The 26,958-nt window shown below is 39.0% G+C and overlaps 1 protein-coding gene across 20 annotated transcripts in view; it reads left to right on the top strand.

The window, feature by feature from the left end:
* DTNA (dystrobrevin alpha) overlaps positions 1 to 26,958 on the top strand; it is a 393,226-nt gene that overhangs the window by 308,602 nt on the left and 57,666 nt on the right. For 8 of the 20 annotated variants that reach the window (XM_007455181.1, XM_007455187.1, XM_007455193.1 and 5 more), the window contains 7 exons: positions 6,106 to 6,191; positions 12,954 to 13,108; positions 15,854 to 15,959; positions 18,317 to 18,483; positions 21,339 to 21,463; positions 23,803 to 23,811; positions 25,910 to 25,993. In XM_007455181.1, coding sequence (XP_007455243.1) covers positions 6,106 to 6,191; positions 12,954 to 13,108; positions 15,854 to 15,959; positions 18,317 to 18,483; positions 21,339 to 21,463; positions 23,803 to 23,811; positions 25,910 to 25,993 — 732 coding nt within the window. Of the gene's footprint in view, positions 1 to 6,105; positions 6,192 to 12,953; positions 13,109 to 15,853; positions 15,960 to 18,316; positions 18,789 to 21,338; positions 21,464 to 23,802; positions 23,812 to 25,909; positions 25,994 to 26,958 lie in introns of those variants that run through there. The other 12 variants (XM_007455180.1, XM_007455184.1, XM_007455178.1 and 9 more) reach the window with 4 other exon arrangements.

Genomic DNA, 26,958 nt, shown 5'->3' on the forward strand with positions numbered 1-26,958 from the left:
AAGTCAGTTTGTCTCTTTGTATAGTCATGGAAAAAGCCCAGCATAAAGCAGTTACTCATTTTCTGTGATGATGAGTCAAACTTTGAAGTAATGCATGTTTTTAAGACAGACACTCTACCAATCTCCATATATATATATATATGTGTGTGTATATATATATTTAACCAAAGGGTAAGTGCTTTCCTTTTCCCATTTTCAATCGGGTATCCTGTAGGAAAATTTGAAATTTTTCAGAATGAGCAAACAAGGTATAAAGGGAAATAAACAATTTAAAGAAACATTGATTAGTGAAGCAATTTTAGTTTCTACCTTTGATAATTTGCTGGTTCTCTTAAATATCCTTTTAGGTGTTAATTAAATACCAAGACAACAATTTAATTGGGTATTTTTGATGTCGAGCTAGAACAGGAAAGTAAAATTTGCCAAGGCAAAAACTTCAGGATAATTGGCTTAAAAAAAAAATCTATTTCATGATGCAAAAAAACAAATAGTGAGGGGAAAGTGAGTAAAATATGTATATGCCTTTTGTTCTCTCTCTCTACATTGAAAGAGAAACCATTAAAATAAGTAAGATTTTGTTTTACTTTAAAAGTAAAATTATTCTTTTAATAAAAATGATAGGCTGGTAGTAAACTTATTTTTAAAGCTTTTACTGTACCTTTTACACTAGCAGCTTTCATGCACAAATAAAAGCTTATGTGGTCATGTCATTGATCACTGATTTTTAAGGCCCACTCTGGCCCTAAAAGTCGATGATTCTAATGGCTACACTGTATGCTGTATCCAGTATACACTGTACACTGCAGACAGTACTCTCAAACACATTTGGCTCTGTTGCTGCTTTCTTTTTCTTTAATTTTTTTTTTTATTGAAGTATAGTTGATTTACAATGTTGTGTTAGTTGCTGGTGTACAGCAAAGTGATTCAGTTATATATATATATATTTCTTTTTCATATTCTTTTCCATATGTTTTATTACAAGATACTGAATATAGTTCCCTGTGCTATACAGTAGGTCCTTGTTGTTTATCTCTTTTATATGTAGTAGTTTGTATCTGCTAATCCCAAACTCCTAATGTACCCCTCCCCCACCTCCTTTCCCCTTTGGTAACCCTAAGTTTGTTTTCTATGTCTGTGAGTCTGTTTCCGCTTTGTAAATAAGTTCCTTTGTATCATTGTTTTAGGTTCCACATAAAAACGATGTCATATGGTATTTGTCTTTCTCTTTCTGACTTACATCACTTAGTATGATGATCTCTAGGTCCATCCATGTTGCTGCAAATGGCATTATTTCATTCTTTTTTGTGGCTGAGTAATATTCCATTGTATCTATGTACTATATCTTCTTTATCCATTCCTCTGTCGACAGACATTTATGTTGACTCCATGTCTTGGCTACTGTGAACAGTGCTGCTATGAACATTGGGGTGCATGTATCTTTTCAAATTAGAGTTTTTCTGGATATATGTCCAGGAGTGGGATTGATGGATCATGTGGCATCTGTTGTTTCTTGAGGTGGCAATCTGAACTACACATGAAATTGAAGGTGTGCTGTGGCCGTAGCTTTTCATAAAAGCAAGACAAGCGTGTAGACTTTTTCTAGTGCTCCTCTTGGAGCACCATTTGCCCTGCAGCATTAGGGACAATCTACGTTTTTCATCCTCAGCACACTCTGGTGGGTCTACTTCCTGAATTGTGCCAACATTCCATATGTGCCATTTAACCACTTTACTCCTAGAGGCATTGCATGTACAGAACTCACTTTGGAACAATATGCCACTTTCCTGCTTGTTTGCCCAAGACTCCTAGGAGCTTCCTGTTATCCATCCTCAAGAGCTTGACTTTTCACTTCTTAGATACTTAAGAGATTTCACTGACTGTTCATGAGTCAAACTGCCCCGACTAAGGAAGATTCCTGATGAGAATCGCTCTTATGTTCTCCATTTGGGATGTACCACCTTCTCCCTAATTTTTGCTTCCGGTGTCAATGCCAATTCTTTTTTCACAACAAAATTTCACAACAAAATACTTAAGAGATTTCACTGACTGTTCATGAGTCAAACTGCCCCGACTAAGGAAGATTCCTGATGAGAATCGCTCTTATGTTCTCCATTTGGGATGTACCACCTTCTCCCTAATTTTTGCTTCCGGTGTCAATGCCAATTCTTTTTTCACAACAAAATAGGGAACCTGATCCCAAGGTGACTTTGTTTAAGTAATGGTCTTTGGTGTGGAACCTTGTCAAAGACCTTTAGAAAATCTTTCTCTTTCCACCGCTTTTCTTCATCCTGTTATATCTACTGAAAATGTTCTTTAAAAAGATCCCTTTGTATTTAACTCTTTGGTGCCTCCGTTCTCCATAGCCAAGTCCACCATCTCCACTCACTCATTCAACTCCTGAAAGGTTTATCCAGTGCCAGGGCTGAGCAAGGTCTGAACTCAGCTGGTACTGGCGTGCTTCCCACGGTGTACATTCCTGCATACCCCTGAATCCTTCTTTGTGACAGAGGTCACATTTGCAATCTGACATAGTAGCTTACATACCAATAAATTCCAGTGGCCTAATTTCACCCTTCAGTTCCTGCAAAACACTCATTGAGCCGCCCTCCACTGGGTGATTTATCTAGATTTATTATGTCGATTTGGCAAAATAGCTCTGATACAACCACTCTTGGGTTTAATAGCAGTAATCTTGCATTTCCAGCAACAATACAGGACTGGTAATCTCCCTAAGACCTTCTGCATTAAAAGCTAAGGTTTAAGAATTCACCCGTGAGCTATCATCATTTCATCCTCTGGAGAGCTCTCTGTCCCAACATCATCTGTGGTCTGTCCTCTTTCTTGAGTTAAATTGTCCTCTCTGAGTAACACTGACACTATATACACTACCAAATGTAAAATGGATGGCTAGTGGGAAGCTGCTGCATAGAACAGGGAGATCAACTCGATGCTTTGTGACCACCTAGAGGGGTGGGATAGGAAGGGTGGGGGGGAGGCTCAAGAGGGAGGGGATATGGGGATATATGTATACATATAGCTGATTCACTTTGTTGTACAGCAGAAATTAACACAACATTGTAAAGCAATTACACTCCAATAAAGATGTGGGAAAAAATATGGAAATTAATCCTGAAATTAACCCCAGACCATTTCAAAGCACTGGGTTTTACAGATCTTGAACTACTCTAAAGTAAATGTTGAAAATGTGAACTGCATAAAAAATAAAAATAAAAATAAATTGTTCTCTCTGACTCATTGAAAGAAACTTGCATTTGCTCTTGAGGTCTCACATATGATACTCAATTTCTCTGCATTTTGAAGATTACTTTATCACGATATTACTCCTATTCTTCCACACTTTGTAGACTCTCCTGTTATTACTTGAACCATGTTTCAGCTTAGGAAGAGAAGCTAATTACTTCCTAAAATAAAGTTATTGATACTTCCAGGTATCCGTGCAATTGGGAATGCAGGGGATATGGAATAATTTTGAATGAGGTGGTTTTTACAAAATCATTGCATTTTTATTACAGCTACCTGCCCCAAAATTAGTGAACCACTTAATCAAAATTCTAGGGCACCTATTATAATGATTAATAGTCATTAATTAATATAAGGCATTTATTGTTCACTAACGCTATGTGAGACAAAGTGTGAGGCACTGGGAATTCAATTAATTGAGAGGACATAATTTCTGCCCCCAAGGATCTCACAGTGTGGAGTCGAAATACATGCAGACACGTAAACAAACAAATCAAGGTCATTCGGTGATAGGTGAGTGACAGATGCCAAATAATAGGTAAAAGTAAAGGGAAGAGTGATTGCTTCCACATCAGGGGAAGAACTGTTTTCGGAGCAGAGTGAATGATGATATTGAGCTGAGACTCCATGAATGGGTGGGAGAGTCCTGAGCAGAGCATAGGGGGAAGGGCATTGACAGGGCACTGTGGTGTGGAGTGCAACAGAAATGGTAGCCGATGAGCCTGGAGAAAACAGATAAGGTTAGAACTATATCCCGCAGGCAAACGGAAGCAACAGGGTTATAAATAATGAAGTACCGTCATCCCTCGGTATCTGCAGGGGTTTGGTTCCAGGATACCAAAACCCGGGGATGCTCAAGTCTCCTACAGACAACCGCTATATCCACCCACAGTTGCTTAAATCCGCAGATGCAGAACCGCGAATACAGGGCTCTGACTGTAACATGGTCAGATCTATGATATGAGTGTGTAAGCAGAGAGATCATTTAAGAAGTTATTACAGGGCTTCCCTGGTGGCGCGTTGGTTAAGGGTCTGCCTGCCAATGCAGGGGACACAGGTTCGAGCCTTGGTCCGGGAGGATCCCACATGCCTTGGAGCAACTGAGCCCGTGTGCCACAGCTGCTGAGCCTGCACTCTGGGGCCCGCGAGCCACAACTACTGAGCCCACATGCCGCAACTACTGAAGCCTGCACACCTGGAGCCCGTGCTCTGCAACAAGAGAAGCCACCGCAATGAGAAGCCCGCACACCGCAAGGAAGAGTAGCCCCCACTCGCCGCAACTAGAGAAAGCTCCCACACAGCAACGAAGGCCCAACGCAGACAAAAATAAAATAAATACATTTATTAAAAAAACAAAGAAGTTATTACAGTGTTAAAGCAAGAGCTGATAGAAGCCATGGCAGTCGGAAGGGAAAGAAGGAAGTGGGTTTAATGTACAGTGAAGTGGGTATATCTGAGTACCTCAAACATTTATTTGGTTGGTAGTGAATTAAGGAAGAGCAAAAAATCAAGGGTGACCTCTTGCCAAAAATTCATTTCTGGGTAACTAGGTACATGGTGATTCTGACAACCCGAAGAGGGACTGTAGGAGGAAGAGCAGGTTAGTAGTTTAGTTGGTCTGAGTATTACGAGAGGGCTTTGAAAGATAATGAGTTCTACTTTGAATATACTTGGTTTGACGCAGGATATCCAAGTGAAGATTTCTAATATGTAATTATGTAAGTCTGGTGCTTAGGCTTAGAAATATAAACAGGATAGTCACTAGCATATAAGACTGGGTCAGTTTTGCATTCTGCCAACTGCCTTCTAAGGTACTATGCTAAGAATGACAGCAACAAAGATGAATAACAAATGATTCCTCTCTGGAGTCTAGTAAGGAACAAAGACACAATAATTTATGATGTCTTATTCTTCTAATATGTCAGATATCTGAATTTATTCATATAAATTACTTACTCTATATACTGAACCCTTGTCAATACAGACTCTACTTACCTTTCAGCTACATTATTATTTTAAATAACTCTTTTGATCATTCTTAAGAGTAGCAACCACCAAAGAAATGAATTACTAATATGATACACTGTCTGGTTCCAAGGATATAATAAACAGTTTATTCCAGCTGGAAAAATCATTTAGCAGAAATATTCTGCTTCTTATAGAATGCCCTTTATATCACATTTTGTGAAGGACAAGTTAGTTATACCTCTTGAATCAACAAAGATTTGGCTGCTCTCATGTCATTTAGGTAGGAGAACTATTCAAAAGAGCTCTTACTTTTGCCCCTTTAAAATACCAACCCCCTTTGAAAAGTAAATGTATCACTTTTAAGGACAGTTGTCTTGCGGGCAGGAAATGGTTGTTGAAAAAAAAAGTGTGATGAAAAAGTCTCGATATTAACCCTAACCCTTTTAAAATTCAGGAATTACCTGGCACACACAACTTAAGATTTTTCTGAAGCCTTGTTTAAATAAATTATAGAAACTGTGGCATCATCATACATAACATTATTTTATGAAACCCAAAGTGAAAAGAATGTTCTATAATTTTCATCTCCAGGTAAATAGCACGTATTTCTATGGCTACCAGTCTATGCTTTGAGCAAGGGGCATAGACAAAGAATAACTTAAAGATTCTGCAATCTCTTGAAAAAAGGAAACAGCAAATAGAGGGGTTTTTCAGAAACATGTGTTGAAATGTATTCATAACCTTTTTTAAAATGGATATGTTCACATAGTGCATGCAGCTCTGTTGTCCCATAGTTTCTACAGAACAGAAAATGTCAGACTGTGTTATTGGACGTTCTTCACATGACATCTCTTTTTTTCTATCATCATTAAACAGGGAAGGCCATGGTAAAATTTCAGTATTTGCTGTCAAAATGGCTTTAGCCACATTGTGTGGAGGGAAGATCATGGACAAATTAAGATGTAAGTTATTCTCTGCATCTCTGTTTACTTACCCCTCCTGTATACCACGTTTTCCTCTACCCCATTCCTGCCAGGTCCCCCTGACCATTTGTGACTTTCCTCATTCTGTGAGAGCTGTTTGAAATATAATCTTCGTTGATCCTTGGATTTTGTCGTAGAAATGTTTTCATATTAGATTAATGTCAATGAAATGAATGTTTTCCTTCTACGTATGGATTATCATTTTTTATAACCTGTTGAGGATCACCAGTTAGACTGTTCATGATACTAAAGTAAGATATACATTCTTTCACATTCATTTACTGTAAGAACTGCCTCACAGGCATAAGTCCGTCACCATAGGGAGATGAAGACCATGTTGGGCAACCTTCCGTTTCTCGATCGTCTCAAGCCGAAGTTCCCGGCACAATTCCTCATTCTGCTCCACCAATGCTGTTCAAATCACCGGGCACTCCAGAGTTTCCACAGTAGACATTGCCAGAGCACAGGCATAGGAATTATGTACAGAAACTATAAACTGAGAATTAACTGATGCCAATAGAGACATGATAGCTAGAGTGTTGAGTGATTATGGGCCTTTTGTGTACATTTTGTCACTAAATGTGGTAGTTTTTTAACCCACAAAACAGTGAGAGTTTTCTGATTTGTTCACATGTTTTAGGTAAAGAAGCTGAGACAGAGAGAGTTAATCACAGACGGTACCAGGAATTGAACCCTGACTTTTTCCCCGTACACCAGTGGTTTTCAAATTTTACTGTATATGGAGTCACCTGGAGGGCTTTTTTAAAAAAAAATGGATTTCTGGGTCTCATTTCCAGAATTTCTGATTCCGTAGGCCTAGAGTGGGTATATAGCGGGCAAGAATTTTCATTTCTAACTAGTTTAAAATCACGTATAGGTGGCTGTTTTGAAGAGAAATTGCCATGTAACCCTCTCCCTTCCCCTAAATATTATGAGTCTGAGTTATAATGCCGTATGACAAAGAGCACTGTCATGGGAATTGGGAGTCCCAGGTTGCAGGCCCAGCTGTGTGACTAATTTGCTGATTATTCTGTGGAAGTCACTTCACTTCTTTAGGCCTCAACTTGGGGATTTTGTTAGGTACCTGTAGGGTCCCTGCTGGCTGCAGGCCTCCATGACTCACGGCCTTTAGGCTCTTTTGTCACCTGCTGCCTGTCAGCTGCTGAATGTAATCTCTTGCTTCTTGATGCACCAACAGAGGAAGAATAAAGAAGGATACCGGGGTCGGGGTGGGGAGGACCTTTATTCCTTTGGAATTTCCCCAGACATGTTCCAAGAAGAGTTATGTCATTGGGGCAGTAGATAAGGGGAACCCCACATAACCACACATCTTCCCTCACTCCCAGGAACCTCCTTTCATGGACCAGCCAAGTGCAGTCAAGTTTCAGAGAAGCCCAAGCAGACCCTACAAGGTCCAGTTTAGTCTCTCTTCAGTTAGCCTGAAAGATGTAAAACTTTAAAGACATCTACCTCAGTACTTGATTGAGGATAACAGCTAAATTAGAAGGTGGCAGAAACAATGTCCTTTTAAAAAAAATAACTTAGAGTAATCCCTAAAGCATTTCCTTCAGGGTTAGGCTGGGAAGAGAAAGTTTAGCAAAATGAACCAGGGCAGAAGAAACTCCCGAGGGCCTTGCCTACTGACCTCATGTCACCATTGGCCACTTACGCTGAGGACAGTAGGTCAAGGTTTTTTTCAAAGTCTTAAGAAACATTTCCAAATACTTGTTCAATGTCAGGTACTTGGAGCAAAGGGTCCCTTAATAAAATAAGTTTGAGGAAAACTGAGAAAACCAGTTTTCTGCGCTTCAGAACTCCTCAGAGCGTTTCACTAACCAGGTTCATGCTGTGCCATCAAGGACCCAGGTGCTCTCCATCTTTCCACTCAGCTCTCCTCTGTGTCAGGTTTTCTCCTTCTCCTGAAGGTAAAAGGGGGTACAGCAATTTCAGGAGCCACACCCACTCCAGAGGCCCCCAGCCCTTACATCTCATGGCCAGGGTGGCATCACAGACCAATTACTACACCAGGAAAGGAATGCCCATGATGGTCAGGGAGTCTTCCAGTCGTTCTAACCTCCTGGGCTGAGAAGGGCCACTGCTTTCCCATAGCCCAGGAAGAAATTTGGGGCCAATAAAGCTGAAAGGAATGGTTGTCAGGTAAGCAACAAACGACATCAGCAGTTACAAAATTCAAGATTTAACTAAGTGTTCGAACAGCTCTTTACCACTTGTCAAATCCCTCAGAGTTCTCCCGCAAGTCTGGGATTTCAAAGCAAACCGTGTAACTGCTCCAGTGCTGTTTTCTCACCCCATCCCATCATTCACCAAATACCCACGGTCAGTGAGCAAAGCATGCGTGCTTTCCAGTGGCCAAAGTCAATTCTCTGCAGGTCAGTGAAAGAAGTCACAAATGCACGGGTCCCATTGGAAAGAAACTGTTCTCCAGTGTGCAGAAATAAGCTTCAGAGAGTCACAGATTCTGTAGAGAAACAGACTGTGTGATCACGACATTTCATGGTACCTCCTGGCAGAGCAGCAGACCTGAACGTGCCCCAGTTCTCTGAATGAGGAGTCACTATATAGTTAATCCCAGAAAGGTAGTTTTAATGGTTTCCAGGTAAGTCAGTTGAAAGCAATTTGGCCCAAAAAAAATTTAGCTAAAAGCAGTTTGGTTGGAAGAACCTCTCCAAAATGTTAATCAGAAATGAGTATCCTTAGTCACCAATATTTCAGTAATTGAATTGTTCAAACAGAATGAACAATGTTCATTGGCTGAATGAACAAATATGGGCAAATCCACCCACAGACAGCCATGGTTGACTCTTTTTTTTTTTTTTTTTTGACTATTTTTTTTAATAGACCTTTATTGGAGTATAATTGCTTCACAATACTGTGTTAGTTTCTGTTGTACAACAAAGTGAATTAGCCATATGCATACATATATCCCCATATCCCCTCCCTCTTGAGCCTCCTTCCCACCCTCCCTATCCCACCCCTCTAGGTCATCGCAAAGCACCGAGCTGATCTCCCTGTGCTATGCGGCTGCTTCCCACTAGCTAGCTATTGTACATTCGGTAATGTATATATGTCCATGCCACTCTCTCACTTCGTCCCAGCTTACCCCTCCACAGCAAGCATCATGCTCAATGGTGAAAAACTGAGAGCATTTCCACTAAGATCAGGAACAAGACAAAGATGTCCACTCTCACAACTCATAGTCAACATAGTTTTGAAAGTCCTAGCCGCGTCAATTAGAAGAAAAAGAAATAAAAGGAATACAAATTTGAAAAGAAGTAAAACTGTCACTGTTTGCAGATGACATGATACTGTACATAGAAAATCCTAAAGATGCCACCAGAAAACTACTAGAACTAATCAGTGAATTTGGTAAGGTTGCAGGATACAAAATTAATGCACAGAAATCTCTGGCATTCCTATACATCAACAATGAAAAATCAGAAAGAGAAATTAAGGAAACACTCCCATTTACCATGGTTGACTCTTGGTAAGTGGAATTGTGGTTTTCTTTCGTCTTCTTTTGCTGGCTTGCATTTAATCATAATACAGGCGGAGTAATGATTTTATAATAAGCATTGCTTTTATAATAAGAAAAATAAAATGAAAGGATATGGAATGTCTTGGGATTTTCCTTCTTTAAATTCTAATTCACTTTAACCCAGTATGCCAACTACGCTTGTTTGGCAGTTTTTCTATTTTTGTGCATAGGAATGAAAGAGATTTAGTTCATTCCAACGAGCCTCTTCATGTTGGAGAACACAGAGCAAGAATAGTTGGCTGAAAATAATTTAGAAATTTTAAAAAGCGAAAAAGTAGAAAACAGCAGAAATTTTAAAGCTGAGTTTTAAAAGCTGCTTTAAATACATTAAAAGGGACAACAACCCCCATGTTGCATCCCAATTTCCAGTACTCATGTCCACCAGGAACCAATATGCAGGGTGTTCATCAGGTACCCCAGGCAGCAGAGAGTGTGAGGGCACACCCTGCAGGCGTGGGACATAGCTACCTATACATAAACGGACCTAGTATAATATATTCTGTTTCTGTCAAACTGGTTTTGGTCTGATTATAGGCTGTTAAGGATCTTGAGGAATTCTGAAGCCAGTGCAATAAGCCTGGAAAGTCAGGTGCTATTCTAAAGCTTCTGGGGAGGGCTTGTTTACAGCAAACACCTTGTATTTCCTGAGTTTCTATTACTGAACAGGTTGTTCGGCCTCCAAGCTTACCTCCAGGGTAATATTTCTAACTTGCTGGCCTGCCTTTTAATTCTTCAGTACCTCCTTCATTACTGATTGCTCTTTATACTTGACCTAGAAGTCCCCTTTGTAAGGAAATCTTCCCTGACTCACTCCTCCCTCTAGGAACCCTCTCTCTGAGCTCCCGCTGCACCCTGTACACCCTACCGCTCCTGTACTCACACCACCTTGTCACCGTACATGATGTCGTGTCATCCAGGATGCAAGCACATCTCTGTCATCCCCAATAGACTGGGACCTCCCAGAGGGCAAGAACCATGTCCTGATTCTTCTGTATAACCATTGCTTAGCACAATTTCATGTTTATTAGGTGCCAAGTTCATTTTAGTGTAATACATCAATGAATGTAAGTTCTTCTGAAGTATCATTGTAAGGTGCTGCAGGAAACACAAAGGTAATTTAGACTATGATTTAGAACCTTATAGAACAGTCCTATTGGAGAGGCAAAGTCTAAACATACAAGGTAAATGGCAGAAAAGTGTGATGTAAAATTAATAATAAAAACAGATAACATTTCTGTACCATATGCTAGGTGCCAAGTATGCATCTGTGTGCTTTTCATCTAGTAACTAGCTTAATCCTTGAAACAGCCCTCTGTATTCTATAGATACACATATATTTCATGTGTGTATATATATGTGTGTATATATATGAGTGTGTGTGTGTGTGTGTGTGTGTGTGTATATATATATATATATATATATATATATATATATAAAAAAAACAGAGGGCCCAAGATTATGTATTAAAAAAACAGAGGGCCCAAGATTAAGGTACAAACACATACCATGTTGAGAGCTTCCTCAGAGTCCCCTCATTTCTTTTTAAAAACCTGAGTGGTCATTAACAGCCACTTCCCTTTAATCCCAGGGACTTAGCCCTAGTCTGGCTATTGCTTAGTAGAACTTTATCGGTACAATCAAGTTTGTGAAAGGTCACTGTTGGTGCCCCTTCTGCTTTTACTCTAGTTAGAGATGTTCTTTAAATTATCTCAGTGGGAGATTTGAAAAGCCTAAGCTACTCTTCAAAATGTGCCCTGGCCTAGAAAATCCAAATCTAGAAGTTCATCAGGATGGCCAAATTAGAGTTAACCACCCGGCCCCCAAACAAACAACATGGCACCTTTAATGAGAAAGTACACTTCTTCAAGGTTTCTTTTCCTCCTTTTGATTGGAATTCTTGAGTTTCTATATGTGGAATTATACAAGAGTTTTGTTTTGGGTTTTGGGGTTTGTTTTTTTTTTTTGCTGTTGGCAACTTCTTTTTTTTGACTAGTTATAATGAAGCATGAGAGATGAAATTCACTAAGTAAACAATATTGTGAAAGTGAATGAGAACAACATTCATTTTTGTTGCTCATATAGAATTTCTGTAGCTTCGTAATTGATTAACTATTTTAAACACAGTAGAAACCCTTTGTAAGCGGACTATTTAAAGAAAATGAGAGCCAGTTCACATCCTCCAAACATAATCCAATAAAAGCCTATAATATGCTTAACATCTGGCTGCGGTGTAAAACAATGCCCCCAGATTACATTTTGACCTTGAAAAATTAAGTCCAAAATGAGCAGAGGTAGCATATTGACTTTACAACAGTTTATCCCAGCAGCTGTGCTGGCCTAGTTACAATCTAGCATGGTGACAAACGATATAATAGCCAACCCTTTCCTTCCAATAGTGATCGCCACAGAGGAATTATAGAGTACCTTGGGAAATTATGCCAGTAATATTCATTAAGTGCCCACAGTGACAGAAACTGAAGAAAAGAGGTTCAGTGAAGCCAGTGGCTCTGCTGAGAATAATCTGGAACCCTGACTTCACCTCACTGATTGTCGGCAAGGCCAGGCTTCCTCTCGACTGCATGAGGCAAAAGACCCTTCCCCAGAAATCAATTGCCTTCCACCCAGAACACTATGATTTATAGGAAGTTTTCTGCTTCTGTGGGAAGTTAATCAAGTGATTTCATTGCATCCTTATCCCCATTATGTCTTTCATTTTTCAATATCTTAAACCAAAACCCAAACGTTTTAGTGACAATATAGACGGGTAAATAGCTAGCTTGCTAGATACACACACACCCTAACATTGTCGTAATATTTTCATTGTGTATTTCAAAAGAGGTCAGCATATTTCTCACATGTACAAAAACTCCTCCCGTCGAGTTATATATGAGTTGATAATTGATCTCAAACTAAAAATGTGATGTTCTCTGTCTTATCAAAATATGCTAATTTTGTCCAAATTACTAGTTAATGCTGTATGCCAGAATCATCTACAGAAAGACACCAGAGAAAACACCATGCCAGGAATATCTCAGCATAAAAACTAGCTTTCATATTATTCTTTCATAATAAATTATATATTTGGTTTCTGCCACGTTTTTTGTTATTTGCAGTAGATATATTGAACTAAAACAGTGGGGAATCTTTATGTGATGAATAAAGATCTTTCCTTTTCCATCCATCAGATATTTTCTCAATGATTTCTGACTCCAGTGGGGTGATGGTTTATGGACGATACGATCAGTTCCTGCGGGAAGTTCTCAAACTACCCACAGCAGTGTTTGAAGGGCCTTCATTTGGTTACACAGAGCAGTCAGCTAGATCCTGTTTCTCTCAACAGGTAGGAGGAAACTTGTTTAAGGAAGTATCTCTCAGTGGCTGCTCTCCTGTGTGTCACTCCAAGTCACTAATTCTTCATGGTAACTTGTAGTGTATCTTCCAGCTTCTGACAAATGACCTCTGAGTCAGTAACTGAACTCAACACATTTGGATAATAATAATAGGTGGTGTTTCCTGACCATGAACCAGGCATCATGCTAAGTTCTTTATTTGCATTGTCTAATTTAACCCCTACAGCAACGCTATACCCTCGGAAACATTATTACCACCACACTGTCAAAAGGGTTGAATTGTTACTCAGCCTCACATGAAACATGAGTCTGACCCAGCACCGAGCTTCACCAACGTTTAGCAAAGGAGACAAGAAAGGAATCACAGCACATGCCCCATGCCATCTGGGAGGCCCTAAATCTTCCACTACATTGGGGCTCAGGGCAACATGTTTTAACTGGGGGTGGTACGAGTCAGCCAAGGGAAGCTGCTTAGTTTGGGGGACTCTCTGTGTTTATATCTCTCCAGTCATGTGGAAAATCTACATGTCTAGAACTATTCTTCAGCACAGCATAGTGGAGATTTAGAAATCCATAAACTGAAGATTTGTTTACAATTTTTAAAAATCCGAACTGACCAAGTATGTCCTCTAAAAGGATCCCTTAAATAAGAAATCAGTGCTTAGCAGCCACTGAAAAGCTGCATTTACCTCCAGCTAGTAAACCTCATCTGTCTGTTTACTTGGTGATCTAAGAGGTCAAAGGTGGTGCCTCGGGCATCCCTGTAGGGCATGGATTTATATAGAATTATAAATGTATCCATACACTCAATAAGAGGAGGGATGGCTTGATACTTTAAGTATCAAACTCTACTTCCGCTGGGGGGTCGGGGACAGGATGGGGTCTCACCCAGGAAGCCTTTCTGACCTTTCCCACGCCCTCACCCCCAGGCTGGCTTAGATACCTGGCCTCTGTCCCCAGCTAAAGCATACTCCTCTTTGGAGTTCCCTTTCCCTTTCGAGTTGGTGACCTCAGAATGGATCCATTCGCCTAAGCCTCCTTCTATACAGCTTCACCCAGAACTTCTCATCAATCACCAAGTCCTATTGATTTCACCTTCTAGAATTTTCTCAGTTCTCTCTCCTCATCATCCTCGATTGCCTGGCCTACTGCATTAAACCCCAAACTGATCTCTCTGCCCCTGGATTTACTTGTTTGTTTGTATATTTGTTGATTTTAGGTAGTGCATTGTAGAATCCTCAGGAAATATCCTAATGCCTCAGAATATTTCTCATGAAAAGTCAGCCAGAATAATAGGACTTTTTTAACCTAATAGAATTTATATATTCAAAAAACTTATATAGGATGTTGCCATTGCTCAAAATTCCTTTTGAAATATCCTAGAGACTTCCCATTATATAATCTTTTATATACCCTCAATGATGAGAAATTTATGTATGTGGAAATCATAGTAGCATTTTTTGACTTCCAGTAGTGATTTTTAGCCAGTATGATGAATGGTCAAAATAGATAAAATCATGTGAAATACAAAAAGAGGCAACACTAATAAAAATAATAAGACCAGTTTATTTTTGTGCTTCATAAACTGGCTATAGCAGCAGTTCAAATGATGAAATTCCAAAATTGTTTTAATTGCTTCATTGCAAAGCCGCCCCAAGTGATTGTTTTGAAACACAGTATTATTTTAGACATATGAATTGTAGTAGCTTTTGAAAAACTACTGTCTCATTACTTATACTTTACATAATTTATCTTTTAATAATAATGCTAATAACAACCCTGTAGAAAGCTTATTTAGTATTATGAGGTAAAGCTAAAACTGTAAATATCTGCCAATAAGAAAACATTAATAGAAGGGTACCAAAACAGTTGTTTTGTGAATTACAAGGACAAGTGTAAGGTTTAAGCCTTGAAAAGGCACTGTAGCTCTTCAGGGCTGATTTCTTATCTAAAAATATAAAACTATCCCATCCACATTGATATTCTAATTCAAAAATTTAAATAAAGTAGTGATTTTTGCATGTAAATTTTTTGTCATTCACACTATGAAATATCATATATTAATATAACTTATTATTTTTTCATTTTGAAAGAAACTTATAGATAAAATACATTTCTTTTCTGCAACAGAAAAGCCTAGGATAATGACACAGAATCCAACTGAATTGTAAGAAAAGATACATAAAGAAAGTAGAGAAGAGAATTTTTTTTTAATTTAGAGTGTTCTTTTCTAACAGGGAAGGATAGCTCCCTCCGAACAGGATTCACTCCTAATCTTGTATAGCAGAACCATTCACATTAACCACAAAATATTTAGTCCTTATGGAAGTTGAGGAGCTTTGAAAGGGAAGCTGTTCTACAAATTTAGAAGACTGATACGGGAATTGTCGAGTGTGCTGTGATGTACTATTGGGTAAAATTTTATGGAGAATGTCTACTCTCCGTCTTTCCTCATCATTTTCATACTGTCTCTCGTGTATGAAAATGATCCCCTCAGAATTACTTTTCTCCTTGTGATAATATTGACTCAGCCTCAGTGGAGATAATCCAGTCCTATGTAGGCTTAAATATAAAAAGCAATTAATGTTTTAAATTCAGAACTAGTTTCAAGCTCTGTTTCTTTATGTATTAGAGGTTAATTGAATGTCTTGTTTCTTCTATCTCAAATGATATTTACATAGCAGGTAAATTAAGATTATTCTTGATTCTAAATTTTTATGGGTTTTTTGATGCAGAAAAAAGTCACCTTAAATGGTTTCTTGGACACACTCATGTCAGATCCTCCCCCGCAGTGCCTGGTCTGGCTGCCCCTTCTGCATCGACTGGCAAATGTAGAAAACGGTGAGTAGTTACTACTGAGGCAATTTTTTTAGCCTTTTTTTAAAATTGAAGTATAATCGATTTAAAATGTTGCATTAGTTTCATGTGTACAGCAAAGTGAGTCAGGTATATATATATATATATATATAAAATATATATTATTTTCCCTTATAGGTTATTACAAAATATTGAGTATAATTCCCTGTGGTATACAGTAGGTCCTTGTTGGTTATCTATTTTAAATATGGGAATGTATATATGTTAATATACATGTAAATAACATATATGTATATGTTAATCCCAAACTCCTAAGTCAATTTTTTTCATTACCAAAATTAGGCCATCAAATCTGTAGTTATTAAGCCAAGGTCATTGTTTTAGGGAGGTCTATTTAGTAGTTCTGAATTTTAATAGAACTAACCTGTCTCCCTCATCAGTAAGGCCTTATAGGTGCACTGCACAATTAGGACTGTCCGTTCTAAAAATTTATTACATCTCACAGTCTACCTCTCAGTTACAAATCAGGTGTGGCTTAAAAACTTACTGTAATGGAAAGAGAACCTCAGTAAGGAATGTGACATTTTCTAGTATTTGTTTTAGGTATGAACTTCTACTCTTGGTATACCTGGCGTTGACTATTTCTTCCTAGGCACTCCATCAGGAATAGGTGGAGGAGATAGAAAAAAATTGGATGGTTGCACCTTGCTAATCTTTAGTCATATGCTCCAAATTGTAAGCTTTCAATGGTTGTAGTTATGTAAAAGAAATGAGTAATGTAACTTTTGTCATGTGCTTTTGTTTCTATAAAAGCAAGTATTTCTATGTAAAAGTAATTACTCTTGGCATATCCAAACTTAAATATAAAATACAGTTCAGAGCAAGGTTTAAAGAAGTTTAAACACGGAACAATTCATTGCCTCCATCTGATCTTTAGATGTTCTTATTTACTGTTTAATTTAACTCTGGGAATTCTCTAGCCTTAAATAGAAAATAATTTATCCCCTATATCTCTTACTAGAATCTTAACTTCTACACATCTCTTTAATATACATTGGGGTTAAAGTTAGCTTATTTTAAATTCCCATTTAGAACATCTGGCATCTGCCCTAATTATCTCCCTTAGTCAAAGTTATAAATCTATCCTGTTCTGCTCATGGAGAAGATTTAAAGAATGAACTTACTAGTTTCTCTGTAAGCACTACCAATCACAGATTTTATTTTTTTTATGCTTCTTATTCATCTGCTAGAGCAAAGAGCAATCAAGGTCCAGATCATGCAGGATGAGCTCATATTACTGTTTTGCAGTTTAAGAACTAGTCATTTTCCAATTATAAACTTGTCATTTCATGGCTTCTCTCTCAGCATTTCCTGTTGCAGGAAATGAGTTCCTTAGGCCCTGTCCCAGAACAGTTGTCCCTAGATTCAAGTCTCACTTCAGCCTTTCCCAGGAGGCAGAAAAAGGGAATATGATGCTGGTTCAGAAGACAGTGTGTTCAAAACTGGTTATGTCTTTGTTTTTACAATTTACTTTTCATCTTTATTTATTTTTATTTGCATTATTTTCCCTCGCTGGTTAGCCAGAGAAAAAGTTTACCAAAAGCATGAATTGTTCTTATTGTTGTTGATATCTTTAGCTCATAACACGCAGTTACTTGGATTCAAATCTCAAATATTTTACCTTGCCTGCTTTATAATTCAAATCTTCTGCCAAAGAAAGTTGTGTCTCTTGAACTATCTGACTTAGAACTGTATTCAGACAACTTATTCATCTCTTTGGGCCCTATCCATCTGCCTCTCCGGGAAAAAAAAAAAAATCTGTTAAACAAAAGCAGTGTCACTCATTAAATAAGCCCATTAGCTACTCATTTTTTAAAAAGTAACTCAATTCTCCCATCCAGTTTTTCTACTCTTCTTCCATTTGCCTTTCTTTCTTCTTCCGCTCCTTTTCCATTTCTCTCATATTTGCTCTCAACCCACTGGGCAATCAGCTGTGTCCATCCATTGTGCTTCTGAGTCTTCCGTGAGCTGTGCCGATCTGGAGACAGAGAGCATTTGGGGGAAAGGCGAGCGAGTTTGGGTACTTTAGAGTCTCGTAGTATAAGGGACGGGAGTAAGAAGAGCAAATGGAATTACAGAGATTTCCCCTTAAAAGAACCCCTATCCTGCATCCCCTTCTGTTTCTCCCACCTCCACACACATGCTGGAAAAGGGTAGTGAGAGTCTAGGAATAAACTTAATGCTTCTCTCGGCGAAAACTGACGATCATCGGAAATCATGGCGCACAGCAGAAAAATGCAATTCTTGTCGGACTGTATTTTTCCTTCTTCTGGCTCATACTTTTGTTTTCTTGTTTTTTTCTTCATTAACTTGCCCCTCAGTCTTCCATCCAGTTGAGTGTTCGTACTGCCACAGTGAGAGTATGATGGGATTTCGCTACCGATGCCAACAGTGTCACAATTACCAGCTCTGTCAGGACTGCTTCTGGAGGGGACATGCCGGTGGTTCCCATAGCAACCAGCACCAAATGAAAGAGTACACGTCCTGGGTAAGGCAAGGTCCAGGCAATACTCACAGTTGGATGTGTGAGTGTCGTCCAGAATACAAGGGAACGGCAAGCATGGTGACTGAATCAAGCGACACGCTTACCTTCTCCTCTCACATTCCCTCCTTCCCCTCCCACTCCCCACCTTACTGGGACCTCGTATGGTGTCTGAACCCAGTGTAGCTTCCTAAGGCTTAAAATATAGGAAGACTCAAATGATATTACTTATTGGAATACAGATAATTCAGTATCGATTTAGGTAACAACCAAACAGCAAGCACCTTCTGGAACATAATCTCATTTTCACAGTTAAGTTAAGGTTCTTTTCAAGTTTGGGGGTGGTTTGTGGGAATTGCCTAAAAATTATTGTTAGTTAGATTCTGGAGTTGTCTTAACTGCATGACTGGAACATGAAGGAAAGACCTGTGAGCATGTGGGCTTAAGGATGCTGTTTCATTCTACTTTTTTAGAGGAGGGGGAGATATTAGAAAATCATCTTTTCATGAGTAGGGCAAGTGACTAACTTGCTGGAGGTGACCTGTGATACTAACCTGCTAAAGGTGACCTGTCCATGTGATGAAAGTGTTCTCAGGTGCACATGGCCCTGAGTCTATGGGAGGAATTTGACTCCGTGAGCTTGCTGTTCAGGTGGTTTACAGTTTGCTGACCTCTGTCTCAGTTCAACTCAAAGACCAGATCCAGTGATGTTGTTCTGGTGCTTCTGGGAAAGTATTGCTCTATGTACAGATTATTTTTCGTGGAATGTGCCATCAGCCCTGCCAACTCCTCTTGGAATAGTTGTATCACAAGAAAATGCAGACGTTTTAAAAGCATTTTTTCTATATTTTAATGTGTCTCAAATCAACCTATAGTCTTTACTTAAAGAGTAACTCATTTTATTTTTACAAAGGTCTTCAGATATGCATTTTAATGGAAGTATAGTTTATTTACAATGTTGTGTTAGTTTCAGGTATACAGCAAAGTGATTCAGTTATACATATATGTATAATGCATATAATATATTTATTCTTTTTCAGATTCTTTCCCATATAGGTTATTACAAAATATTGGGTATAGTTCCCTGTGCTATACAGTAGGTCTTTGTTGTTTATCTATTTTATATATAGTAGTGTGTATATGTTAATCCCAAATTCTTAATTTATCCCTTCCTGCCCACCTTTCCCCTTTGGTAAAAATAGTTTATTTTCTATATCTGTGAGTGTGTTTCTGTTTTGTAAATAAATTCATCTGTATCATTTTTTTTAGATTCCACATAGAATTGATATCATATGATCTCTGTCTTTCTCTGTCTGACTTACTTCACTTAGTATGATAATCCCCAGGTCCATCCATGTTACTGCAAATGGCATTATTTCATTCTTCTTTATGGCTAAGTAGTGAAAATACACATTTTAAATCAGAATGTTCTTTCTAGGAATTATTATTGGGAACTGATATTCAGTGCAAATACATTAATTGTTTAGCACATGTCAGATTCTGAGTTCAAGTAAGAGTTCTTCACTAAGGCATTGTATACTGAGGGCTTGATGCCAGTTCAAATGCCACCCATCACTACTGGCTATATCGCATGCTGAGAATAGATATACTAGCACAGATCATGAAATACAATTTAGTATAGAACGCTGGAGGAAATACTTTCTATTTTCTTATTGTCAGCGTATTACCAATTTTCAAATATGTTCTATTCCAAGTCCTAGAGGGTTGGTGATTGTAGACTAATCATTTGTAATTGTTGTTTTATGTAAATGCTAAAGTCAGATAAGGAGACTTTTCTTAGGGGTTGTGAACTCTGCAATTATATGGCAGGACAATGTCTTTACAGAGTAGGATCAGACTCCTCACGAGGACAAAGGAGCCCCAATGTTTATGGGGTGAAGAGCTGTTGTTACTGCTGTTTTAAGTGTTCTAAGAATTATACCTCCTAGCAAAAGCCAAAGAGGGACTTCTTGGACAATGTTCCCATTACTTAGCTTTTAAAAATGGGGACAAAAGTCACTTCGTTATGTTGCCAGTTATGGACTCTACGTATCAAAGAAAGTGACAAAATGAGAAATCGCTTCTCACAGAAAGGAAAAATTGGGGTAAAGATTTATTATATTTGGTAGACTATTTTTGATAATCTTGGCTGTGAAATTTTAAAATAAACATTCCACTGGTCCAAGTGAAAAAGAGGTAGCATGATGCTCTGGAAAGAACATAAATTCTAGAGACTTGGATTGAAGTTCCACTTTTCCTTCTAACCGGATGTCTCCAGCCACACCTGAAACATCTTGCCCCTGGATTCCCGCAAAACCTCCTACCCATCTCCTTACTTCCATTCCCATCCCCTCTCAAACCTTTTTCTGTTTTTAAAGAGAAACAATCCTTCTAGAATCAGGTCACCTCTGAGATTTAACCTGTTCATTGTCTCCCTCTGCATTTGAGGTAAAGACCACAATCTTGGACGCGGCATATAAGACTTCAGTGGTCTCCCTCCTGCTTTCCTCTCCAGAACACGGTCTCCTGTTCCTCCTCCATCTGGAATTACCTTCCAGTCCCCTGAGTTTTGTCAGAAGGACCCCTGCTGTTCATTAAGTCCCAGCTCAGACGTCCTGAGCACAATGACTGCTTCCATTTATCACAGCGTTTGCTGACACTGTGCAACCCGAGGCAGTTACCCTGATGGCTAATTCCAAGCATTCTGGTCCCAGCAAAGAGCAAAATCCTTGACTTAGAGTAGATTATCAAAGAAGATTTCCTGAATGAATGAATGGATATCTACTATGAAAACAAATCATCTGATGAAATGTTACATAAATGTTGGTTGTTATCACTTGAACCTTTCTTCTTCCCTCCAGAAATCACCCGCTAAGAAGCTCACCAACGCGTTAAGCAAGTCTCTGAGCTGTGCTTCCAGCCGTGAACCTTTGCACCCCATGTTCCCTGACCAGCCTGAGAAACCACTCAACTTGGCCCACATCGTGTGAGTATCTCTACCCTCCAGACTGAGAGACAGCTTTCTTCACTAATGCGCGTGCAGATCCATACAAAGACAATTAATTTCCTAGTGGTTGTCAGGGACCAAGTTTTAAATTTTATTGTCTTAAAAAAAAAGAGTGAAAGTCATGTTATTATAATTTTTTTCATGGAGAGGCATACAGTACTTCTGCCCACATGTACAAGTGCGCCCCACTGTGTAATTTACCTTGAAGTGGAAAATATTCCAAAATTTTATAATTGTAAAATAACGATGTTATTGGAGTTTGCACAATTGGATGTTAGTAATCAACGGAATTACCGTGGTCAGGAAATTTTAAAGCACGCCGTACCTTAACGTCATGTGTGCTTTGAGTCCCAAATAGAGAAGCCCTCTGTTTCCTTTCTCTGCACAGCCAGTCATCTTAAAGATGCCAGCAAACCTAGGAATCATTGCTGTTGTTGTTGTTTTATCCCAAGTTACATAACTCTAGAAGAATCATGGCCTGTGCAAGGGAGGGTTGAAGAAGGGGTATTGGAGGGGAAGTTCATCCAAAGTATGTGTGAGTTTGGGAGGCAAAGGGAATTGGCCCAAGGAGCAGTGCTACCACCCACCCCTTCCACCTCCCAATAGCCTCATGTCGGGGGGCCTCTCTCAGGCCTAGCTGGCTCAGAAAACAGAGGAGGCTTAGGGAGAAGAAAGTATTTCTTTATTGGGTGTTACCTTGGGCTCAGAAGAAGAAAGAAGTTCATTACCTACTTTGGGGCACAGTTAGGAGTTACGTAGTCACAAGTGTCTCAGGAAGCCTCTAGAACAGGCTTTCCCCGTCCTTCTGAACTGCCTTTCATTGTGCACACTTCAGCACTACCACCCGCACTGCAGGGCCTGTGTTTGCCTGTTGACCTCGAGAGGTTGGCTGATGGGACACATGGGTGTTAGGAATCCACCAAGGCAAGGTTCACGCTTAAGGCAGATGAGAACATAACCCATTAGAGGCACTGTGGTGCATCTCAGAGCCTTAGGAAAACAGCCACTCTTTCCCCTAATGGACATAAACAGATCCCATCAGACCACTGTGCTGCAGCATGTATGTGTGGACTTTGTATAAATCCCACAGGGCTTTGTTTGGTTTACTCTGGGTGTGCGCTGAGGGTTCATTGCCCCCAGGAATCCACACAAGTCTGGAAGCATCCACAAACTAATGTAAACTGATTCTGTAGAATGTGGTTGACTTATTTTTGGAAATTTTGCTCCCAAAAATAAGGTAAACCAGGGGTAAAGAAATCTGGGAAGTGTCCCAAAGGACCAATCACTTGCAGAAAGCGAGCTCAGAAGAGCTGTTCTCCTAAAGTCTTGACTTAACTTCTCCATAGCCAGGGACGATCACTTAGTTGCTTGCGAATGAACAAAACATAAGTGAGAGTAGGTCTGGGCTCTCTGAGCTTGGCCACGGAGTCACTGTCTACCAGCCCCCTTAGGGGTTCCCCCACAAGAGAACAGCGTTCAATCGGAGATGATGGGTGTGGGGAAGGTAGGGAGAGGATGGGGGTAAACAGCCTGGCTCTAAGAGCTTTGCAGCAAAACGGAGTTAGGATGGGGCCTCACACTTGGAGAGAGAATTCAGAAGCGAGGCCAGGGACTTCCCTGGTGGTGCAGTGGTTAAGAATCCATCTGCCAATGCAGGGAACATGGGTTTGAGCCCTGGTCCAGGAAGATCCCACCTGCTGTGGAGCAAATAAACAGCCAAAAATAGCTAAATTTAAGAAAAAAAATGAGAAAGAAGTGAGGCCATGCCACACAATTTGGGTTCCATGGAGAGTTTCAGGATTCCCCTCAAATTCTACATGAAATGTGCCTTTTTCTGCTAAAAGTTCCACGTTTAACCAGATTCTTAAAATAGTCCTTGAATCAAAACACTGATCTGTACCCACGGATAATATATTTTTCCAGGGTGAATGTCAGTTTTAAAAGACAAATTATACAAAATATTTAATTGTTGAAATAACACACAAGAAATTCCGGATGCAGAGTGACCAATCTCTATTAGAACCGATTTTTTTTTTACTATTTTTTAGCTTTAGACATTTTTCTATTTGTTATTCTGATGTTATTGCCCTGAACAGATATTTATGTTCCTTTTTTTTTTTTTTTTGGATGGGGATAGCTAAGACTTCTAATCTTAAAGTATGCTGTTCGTTTAGCTATTCTAAATTATCATAGGCACATAAAAGCCACTTAAGTAGTGGCATTTTGGTGTTTTGGCATTTGTTCTTAGCTATTATATTGCTTGTAAATGTTACCATGATTAACTGTCTCCTTTCTATTCAATTTTTGGCTGCCAAAAGGGATACTTGGTAAGTCAATAGTCTTTAGTGTGCCTATCAAGACTTATAAGTGGTTATGAGACACAAAACAGGTGAGAGATATGAGGCTAGCTTAAAATTAATTCTGCCTTTAAGCTGAGCACTTTCGGTTTATGAAAAGAATGCCAATTTTATAAAAATGTCCTTTGCAGACATCTTGTCCAGAAAGAAAACTTTGCACTAGGCCTCTGTGACCTTATCTTCTGGAGCTATTTCTTTTTCATAAGACTAAATATGTTTAAAATTCCCAATGTGACCTATTTATTAGATAAGGTACCTTGCCACTTGATTGTGGAGGAAATAGGTCCCTTTGAAAACTGCTCTTTGGTGCCAAGGTTAGCCATTCTGTGTCCCAAGTTCAACATTTTCGTGATGAACGTGAAATGTGAAGCCGTTTACTAAGGAACTGCAATTTCAGCTTTGGGGTGACCAGGTTCAATAGAGTAAATTTACCAGACTAGTTAAAAAGCATTCCAAATCCACCTGTTTTCTCATTTCCTAGAGATAGAGCAAAAGGGGAACATTAATAAAAAGACAAAAGAAAACCAGAAATGTTGTCAAGTTGATTTTTTTCCACTTTTTTCAAAGTTAAAATGAAGATATTTCATTCTGCCCACTGTTTTAAAATCTGATACACCTAACTTTTCAAAATTCACAGAGCACATTTGTTTAGAATTAGCATCCTTCTTATAAAGTGAAAGTGTCCTGCTCAAAGCAGAATTAGCTTTAAACTAGTCTCATGTATCACGCATATCCTAGATAAGTAATATAAAACACTAAGCTAGTTTTCAGAACTTCGGCTAATATGTTCAGAGTAGATTAAATACTGAACCGGCTATTTTGACCTCACCCAACAAAGAATGTGTCTTTAAAAAATCTGAGAACACAGTTTAGCATTAGGTACTGAGAACCAAAAGTGTCAATGAATTTTTGCATGTAGTGCTGACATTTTATAACCTGCCTTGCATCATGTCCATTCCCATAAATACATTGGGACAAACAAGTCTACCTTTTTCTCTTCATTGTAGAATCCAAACTCACTCTGGTTTCCTAAGATAAAAATTAAACCTTTACAACGTTTTGCTCTTAGTCAAGTTGACACAAATAGATTCTACAGGCTACTGTATTCATGGTTCATCTTCAAAAAACTCTGTACTGTCAAACTCATATATAGAATTATAGTGAAACTAAAATTTCCTGACTCAGAACGCTGCCCTGCCCCATCATCCATCTTCTGAACTCTAAATTCCACCTCATTGTACCGCAGAACATCTTACAGTGAACCTAAAATAAGACTAAAAACAGCTTGGAGATGAGATGGGGATCTTAGCGCTATCATTTTACCTGAACGAAGACATCAGTTATAGGAATGAAAATTGAGACAGTGGAGGACAGACATGATGCAGTTGGTGTTTAAGGTTGTGGACAATTCCAGGGAATATTGAACCCTATTTTCCTTCTCTAATCATATGAAAAAAAGTGAAGTTTTTGGGATGCCTTGCACTATATGTCCTATCATATAGATCATCCAGATAACAGAAAGTCAGTAAATCCCTGTGGTGCTTAACTGTGTCTTCACTTAGAGCAAAGAGCAAAGAAGGCATGATACGATTTTGCAGCTGGGTCCTTACAGGCCCGGGTATCCTGTAAAGAGTGCCATCGTCATGGGGAACACAGGAAGTTTCCAAAGCCTCAGGAATCTTCCTCTTTCCAAGAGGATGTAGATTCTGATTGTCGTCAAGTTTTCTGAGCTTCTCTCTTTAGAAGTTAGTAGGCTGCCTCAAAATCCTCATTCTATCTGAGAATATGACTCAATGAATCACCAAGGCTCAAAGCTCATGAATAAACATTCCTGTGGTTTCCAGAGATCTTCCCCGCAATGCTTAAACAGACATTCTATCTTCTAAAGGAAATGTAACTTCCCAAAACACTTGAATTGAATTGGAAAATGTAAAATTCTGTGTTGATCCTGGGTAAGATAAGAACTCTGATCTTACCAGCTCCTTTCCTTGAGAGATGGGATAGTTGTCAACTTGTGACTTTTATTTAACTTTCCATCCATTTTCCATTTAACTGTACATCGTTTTAGGCCGCCCAGACCTGTAACCAGCTTGAATGACAGCATGTTCTCCCACTCTGTCCCCTCCTCAGGAAGTCCTTTTATTACCAGGAGGTAAGTTCCAACCCTATTATAAAATAAACCTTTGGTAATGAGCCTTGATTTTGTGGCAAGAAAAATATTCTCGTTTAAGCCAAATGTGGAAGATTACTGTTAGAAACTAGTTTGTAAATATCTGTCACAAGTTGTTAATTTCATTCATTTGGATGCATTTGAAGAGGGCTAGGATGGCTTTGGGAATGAATGTCACTTCTGGAAACTTGCATTTACAATCTATCCACAGGAAGAATGCAGGGTATGTTTAAGTTTTACTGCTGGCACACATGCCTTCTGGCTCATTGAGAAAGTCACTTTTATAGCACTTGGAATGGCCCATTTAAGCCAGGGAATTGGAATTTCAAGATGCAACTGGGAATTACGATGGACATTCTGAAACATCTCGTAATATAAAGCTCCAGATATAAAAGAATCTTCTTAGGGAGCTCTAGAGTTCCTGAGGCTAGAGGCTCAAGACCAAATTTGGAAATATAGTTTCGACATAAGTAATTCATGGATGAGAACAAGAACTTTTAAAAAAAGAGGGTGGATGCATGTCTCATCTTTTTGCACAAAGATCCACTGCCCTGTAAGCAAACAGGTGAAGCGGATTCCTCTCCTAAAACTAGCACAATGAATAGGCAGGGGTCAAGAGGTACTCCAAGTCATTTGATCAAATATCACAAATAAAGCACCAGAGAATTATTTTAAGGAATACATGGAGAAGGCTCACAGGAAGGCAGAAACAAAGGTAAGGACAATTGGAGTGAGTAATTGAATGTAAGATTTCAAATGCCTTTCAGTAGGAAACAAATGGCCTCATGTTTCAAAAACAAACATATAATCAATCTTTTCCCCGAAGAGTTGCTGAGGTACCAATTTCCCTGTAATATCCTGGTACGTTCTAGTGAAGATTTGCAGGCAGTGAGACTCAGAACACTGTTGATTTTTTCTCCGAGTTCCTGGATTTGTCCATCAGCAGG

Source organism: Lipotes vexillifer, unplaced genomic scaffold (genome assembly GCF_000442215.2).
Source record: "Lipotes vexillifer unplaced genomic scaffold, Lipotes_vexillifer_v1.1 scaffold90, whole genome shotgun sequence".
NCBI lineage: Eukaryota > Metazoa > Chordata > Mammalia > Artiodactyla > Lipotidae > Lipotes > Lipotes vexillifer.